Raw genomic sequence first — 6,711 nt, forward strand, 5'->3', positions numbered from 1 at the left:
TAGATAAGGGCGATTCAATTTGTGAAACTTCAAAGTACAGGAAACAAGAGAATTTCAGCAGGAGAATTCTCAAACTGAGATCCCATAATTGCTGATTTTTGTGACCTCCTTGGTCAAAGCAACCCTTTCTCGCTTTGCCTCAGAAGCTAGTTTAGAAACCTGTCAACCAGACACTGCAACATGAGCATTTTTGGACAGCATGAACATTGAAGAATTCTTTTAAACAAAGGCAAAAATGTTAGTCAAAATTATTACATCTTGCTCTTTTCTTTTCAAGTAGATGTAGAAGTTATCAAATGAGACTTTTTTTTTTTTTAGCGTTATTGGATAGGAAGAAAGACAGAGGACATGGACATGATAAAAAATAGAAGAGTTTTTGCCTATGGCCTTCATCACCCACTCAATGACTTCACAGGTTTTTTTTTTTTGATGACGTGGAACCTCACCAAGGCAAGGCCCTTTTCGACCCACCCCTGGAGAGAAAACCACGGATACACAACCCATCCCGCCAAAACCATGTATCAGGGCTGTAAATAAGCCAAGCTTTGCCGAGTAGTGTGTTTGAGCTTGAGTTGTCAATAAAAATCAAATACCCAAGCTTGGCTTGAGCTTGAGACAAACCTAAAAACAATGTTTGAACTTGAGCATGTGAAAATGCCAAAAAGCTTGAGCTCAGCTTGGTTTAGCTTGATTAATTAGTCAAGCCAAGCTCGTGCTTAATACCAAGCTCAAACTCGAGCTCAAGTCAAGCATTTTAGCTTGGGATCCAAAAAAATTGTATCATCAAATGCTTATATCACCAAAAATCAAGTAAACAAATATATATATATATATAATATACTCATTTTATCATGCTTCTAACACCCGTGATTAAAATTTGTTTAGATTACAACTTTACATAATTAAATCCATCCATCATCATTTATTGTCTATGCTTGAGTAATTGTTCAAAATACAATTTTTACATCCACATTTGTTATTCGTACAACTATAATCTTCACAAATCTAAATAAATTAACATTCCAAAACATATATATATATATATATATATGTGAATAAACAAGCTATAAATTAACATTCCAAAACATCTATGTAATGTCATAATAATAAGTTTATTTAGTAAACATATATCGAGCTATAAACAAGCTTCACCTCGGCATGTTTTGTATCGAGCTCTATTATTCACGAACAATTTTTTTTGCTTGAGCTCAACTTTTTTATCAAACAAGCCTAAAACTAAGGCTCAATCTTGGCTTATTTGTAAACAAACAAACATGAATGAGCTTTTTATTGAGCCAAGCCCGAGTTGTTCATTAATGGCTTGGTTCGTTTACAGCCCTATATCAAGTAATCCAAGGGAACTCTTAGTGGGGATTGGACCTAGGATGTCTGGGTCTACAGCTCATCCCAAGCCTCCAACCACTAGGCTACACTGTGACAGGTCTGATTTCACAGGTAATATTTTGGTCCACATAATATACTTTAGAACAGTTAGTTTTAACCAAGATGTCTGTTCTCAAGGGGATTAAATGACCTTGGAAGACTTCAGCTTGTGGAAGAGAAAGAAACAGTGAAAGGAGCTTCAATGAAAGAACTTACCTGTGACCGAAACCTAGATGCTTGCGTTCTTGGAAGTTCTCCAAGAATATCTTTTAATCCTGATGCAATAAAAGACAATGTGGAGACAACATAAACAGCATGTTTCATCTAAATAGGTTCGATGTACTCAATGTCAATAGCTTTTGGAGAGAATATTTGCATACCCCCTGCTTGTCTTTCAATCTTATAAGCCGAGCGGATCACACCTTGAATCTGCTTCCCTGCTTGTCTATAAATGGAATAGGAAAAGTTTAAACAGGATTGCAATTCATTATAAAGTAAACTACAGTAATTACATAAAGAACTATTCATTATAAGTGCAAACCTGAGTTTTGTCCTTCCACGTAGCAGCTCCTCTTCTCCATGTAATGCCCTCTTCTGAAAACAATAAATATTTACCATGAATTGCATTGTTTTAGGAGTTTACTTGGATCAGATATGTTGATCAATGAGCAAGCAATAGTTGTCATATATATATATATATATATATCATTGATAGATAGATAGCAGGGAGGGGGGTGGTGGGATTCGAACCACAAACATCACAAAGGGTGTCACTACTGCTGAGCTTCACCTGAACCCCCATGAGCAGGCAATAGCTTAAAATCCGGAAGTTAATGCAATAACACATTAAACAATATGCTCTGTTAAAAACACATAATCAAGCATGCTAAACCGTTGGAAATTTCTGCTCAGTTATCTTACCTTGTTAAATACAAATTGTAAACTAAGATATTAACATGAAGGATAAGCAGCTCTGCACTACAAATTGGCAAAGCAAGAAAGAATGAAGAATAATATTCATTCTTATGTACAATATGTAAGTAACTTTGATAAGTACAATATGTAAATAACTAATACCAGAATCAGCTCATCACTCTATGGTTTGAAAGTTGAAATGCCTTTTGCAATTTTGAACAATACTGTTTTAAGTTAAACATTTCGTACACATCTCGTTTTTTAATGAATAAAATAAATTTATTATATAAAGGTTACACACACAGGATACGCAACTAACTAATCCTAACCACTTGGAATCTGAGACTCAACAAATCTATTAATCTACATAAGATATGGTACACATGTTGCCTAAGGCAATCATCCAAACAGCCACTTTTTTTCTTTTTCTTTTCTTTTTTAAATGGCATTTATCTGATCAGACAATGATCGCAACATTTAGCATGCATCTGCTCAAATGATGCACCCAATGACTGCTAAGGGCACATACTTTGCAAACACTCCCTCTCCATGGTTCTTTAAGAGAATATCCAAAAGTGTCATTATAATGTTGTTTATTATGTTCATATGTTCCTCAAATACATATGTCTATTGTTTTTATTCCAATTCAGGACTATTGCTAAAGTGTTTCAGAGAGGGATTATTTTGGACTATTGCGAACTCTTATTGATTGGTCTAGGTGCTTGGGTTCTTTGAATTGTTCTTCTATCATAGAGTTTCTTTCTTCTCTTAGAATAGTCCCTTGAGTTTTTTTTTTTTTTTTCTTTGATGTTGTTTGTTGTTTTTTCTTGTGTTCACCATCATGAACACCTTGTATTTTCCTACTCTGTTTTTTTTTTTTTTTTTTTTTTTTCAATCATGATTAATATTACTCTTATTACCTATCCAAAAAAAAAAGTCAAGTTAAATAGAATCTCTGCCAATCTTCTGCTTAAAGTATCAAATGTGAAAATTTCATACACCTTGAGCTTGAGGTTCACATAGATAGGGCGAAAGATTTTTCCATGTTCTCTTTAAAGGTCATAACAGTCATTGTGTCTAGCATGACTAGATTGGGTCTAGTCATATCTCAAACCAATGATGGGTTCTATCTGGTGCCTATCCTAATGGGTGACCAATGGACCAAACTGTTTGTAAGACTATTGTTCTCTTGTTTGTTCCCAAACAGACAGTGTAAGCAACCAAACATTTACATATACATATATTTTATTCCTTGTTATCATTTCTTTTCTTTTCTTTTCAAATTAATTCCCCATCATCATTGAGGATTGAGAAGAAGCCAAAAAATTACCTCCAACTTTTCACTTTCAGCTTTCAGAAGATCAATTGATTGCCGCAACTCCTTCACTTGAGAATCAGCTCTGGAAAGTAAGGACTGCACCCATAAATAAAGGCAGAGATAAATCTCTAGATATCATAACATAATACATAAAGTCATTGCAAAATAACACTGGGTTCTCAATCATAAATGCCAAGCATAAGTGAGAATATTATGGCATTACTGCCTTAGAATTGTCTATGTAAGAGTATATAAAAAGAATGTTCTTCTAAAGCAAAGAAAGACAATTAAATTTTCATTAAGGCATTTCAAGGGGCGGAAATGATGGCATCAAACAGATATTGCAAAGATCGAAAGCCTTCATCTTAAAATGTAATATTAGAGTTTGTATTTTACAAAAAAAGAAGAAAAGAAAAAAGAGAATGTCCTTCAAATTAAGATAGGCATTTAAATTTTTCATGAAGGTATTTCAAGCAGAAAAAATCATTAAGGCATAAAAGGGATGTTGCAAAAAACCCTCATCTGAAAATGTGATATTAGAGTTCAAATTTTACAACTAAATCTTAGAGAGAAGAGCATCTAAATGAGCATTATAGGCAATTCCATCATGAGCCTGTTGTTTTTGAAATTTCATCACTTTAGTTATGGGGCATTAAATAATTTTGTAACAGTCCAAGAATAGATTGATGGGACACATTTGACCTATGTTTGCACATGAAACAGCTTATAGTTATTTTTAAACGTAGCTTCACTAATTTATAACACGCGCAGAGTGGGATAGTATACAGAGAATTAGTCAAGACTAATATCCGATGTGGTTTAACTGCAAAATCATGGAAGTCAACAAGTTTAACATGTCCAAGTTTCAACTTCAATCCACAAGAATCTAGAACAAGACTGTTTTTTTTTTTTTTTAAGGACAAATAATAAATATTTTATGGATATGTTTATTAATAAATTCTTTTATTAGTCATTTAAAATATATATATATATATATATGAAAAAATGTTTGACTGATCAAAAAATATATATGAAAATATGTTTAGAATTTTTCTAAAAAATAAATAAAGGACTTAAAGATGAAAAAGGAAAGGAGTATGCACAAAGATTGTAAAAACAATGAACTCCTCATTCCAACCTCAAATAAATTTTATCAGGTTCATTGCAGGATCAAGAATAAACTCTACCTAAGATTGCCAAGAAATTGCCAATGACTACAACCACATGCATATCTAGTAAAGTGGCTTGGAAGCAGGCAACGTTCCACTATTCCCTGGCATGTTAGAAACACACAGGACCAACCTCACTTAGGTGACAGGAAAGCATTTGAGGTCTTGGTCCAAGTTGATAAAATGAAAACTTTTCACTCTCCTAGAGAAGGACACACCTCTCACTACGGGTGAGTTAGCCCTTTGTCAAAGAGGATTTGAGATCATTGATTAGCTTCAACTGACAGTAAATTCCAAACTTCACAATAACAGGAAATTGATTCTCCCCCTCTTTCCGAAAAAGCCCAACCATGTTTTGTTTGTAAGGTTGAACCAATGTCCTAGCCAAACCAACCCACTTAACCTTAGACTTCACATAAGGGATCCAATAATTATTTCAGGGCACATAATACCATGAAGTTGGAAATTTTCATGTCTCTTCAGTTAAATTAAGGGCCTCTTTACAGCTGAAAGTCAATTTCTCTCACAGGTTTTGAACATTCTCATTAACACCCTAATTACATAGCTAGATCATGAATTGGAAATAAACTCATTCTGTTGAAGCACATTTAAGATGACAACTAGACAACTGAAAAGAAAAGATAACAGGAACTGTGCTTACCTCTTCACTAGCAAAAAGGCGCAAGTTTATAGTACAAGAAACGCCGTGGCCCTGCAAGTTAATAACCATTAGATGAGATTCAGTATAATCTTAATTCTTTCAAAGGGGGTTTAACCTGGTCACTAGTGTGCCTGACAACCTACTTAGCATTGGGATATCATTTTTTCTTTTTTTTTGGGTGGGGGGGGGGAGGAGGGACAAAAAGAATTGTTACTTGAGCAATATAAAATATTGGCATAAAACTTGTAATTTTATATTCATCTATATGAGTGAAATTTGTACATTTAGTGATTGTTTGGCTAGCTTATTTTTTACCAACTTATTTTACTATTTAGCTTATTTTTGCTACTATTCATGGATTCCACTACACTTTTTGGTACTATTCATGGGGCTCATGGTACTATTCATGGGGCTCATTGTACTATTTCAACTAACATTTACCTTTATCCACAATACTTTTAGTAAAAAAAATTTAATTTCAGCAAAATAAGCAAATCCCAAACAGACCCTTAGCATATTAATTACTTATCTACTAAAATATGGACAAGATCAAATATTAGAAAATTATTAAGGAAAATGCTAACGAGTGCCCTTAGGGCATTAGTTAATAATCTATTTTAAGAAAGTTTTTATATCACTTTTATGAGAAATGAAAAAAACTGTCAAAATATTAATTACTTTTTTTCATTTCTCATAAAAACTTTCTTTAAATGGATTATTAACCAGTGCCCTAAGGGCACTCGTTAGTATTTCCCAATTATTAATTCAAGTATTCCTTGCTGGTAGAAATAAACACATCTCAAAGCTTTCAAATAATTTTATCGTGATACAAAAGTCTATAGAACTTTGAACCATACTTTTCAGTACTGTCAATCCCAATCCAGCAGCAACCCCACCCGTAATTAATGGATGTGAAGATGCAATAACAACACCCTCTGCAAAAAGGAGTGAAAATAATCACAACCAAATATTAAAAATTTTAAAACAAATAAAGACTCGTAATCATATGAAACTGTGAGTACAATAATGCTGAAACCAGAGCTAACCTTTGATCTTTCCAACTAATAAATCCTCATAAGTAGCATAATCAGACTTGAGATCTTGTAAAGAATCCTACATCCAGAGTTTCAGCTATAATATCAGCAGGGCTTCATAATTCAATTGTTACAACAAGTGAAAAATGGGAGATTCGAAACAATGCCACCAAGCTACAAAGCTCTTGGAAATTTTTCACCCCTAAAGAACAAAACCTTATACCCAACTAA

General features: G+C 33.5%; 1 protein-coding gene across 1 annotated transcript; it reads right to left on the bottom strand.

Moving 5' to 3' along the window:
- Positions 1-7: 7 nt before the first annotated feature.
- Positions 8-6,559, bottom strand: LOC111994392 (RGS1-HXK1-interacting protein 1; the record flags this gene model as incomplete). The annotated part of the gene is given in 9 exon segments (XM_065769883.1): positions 8-159; positions 1,600-1,658; positions 1,764-1,828; positions 1,925-1,977; positions 3,629-3,712; positions 5,447-5,474; positions 5,476-5,497; positions 6,304-6,381; positions 6,493-6,559. Coding segments are annotated over 9 exon segments (546 nt in total), but the record flags the coding sequence as incomplete, so codon positions are not given.
- Between the last annotated feature and the right edge of the window lie 152 nt (positions 6,560-6,711).

This window comes from Quercus suber, unplaced genomic scaffold (assembly GCF_002906115.3).
Source record: "Quercus suber isolate HL8 unplaced genomic scaffold, Cork oak 2.0 scaffold_1602, whole genome shotgun sequence".
Lineage (NCBI taxonomy): Eukaryota > Viridiplantae > Streptophyta > Magnoliopsida > Fagales > Fagaceae > Quercus > Quercus suber.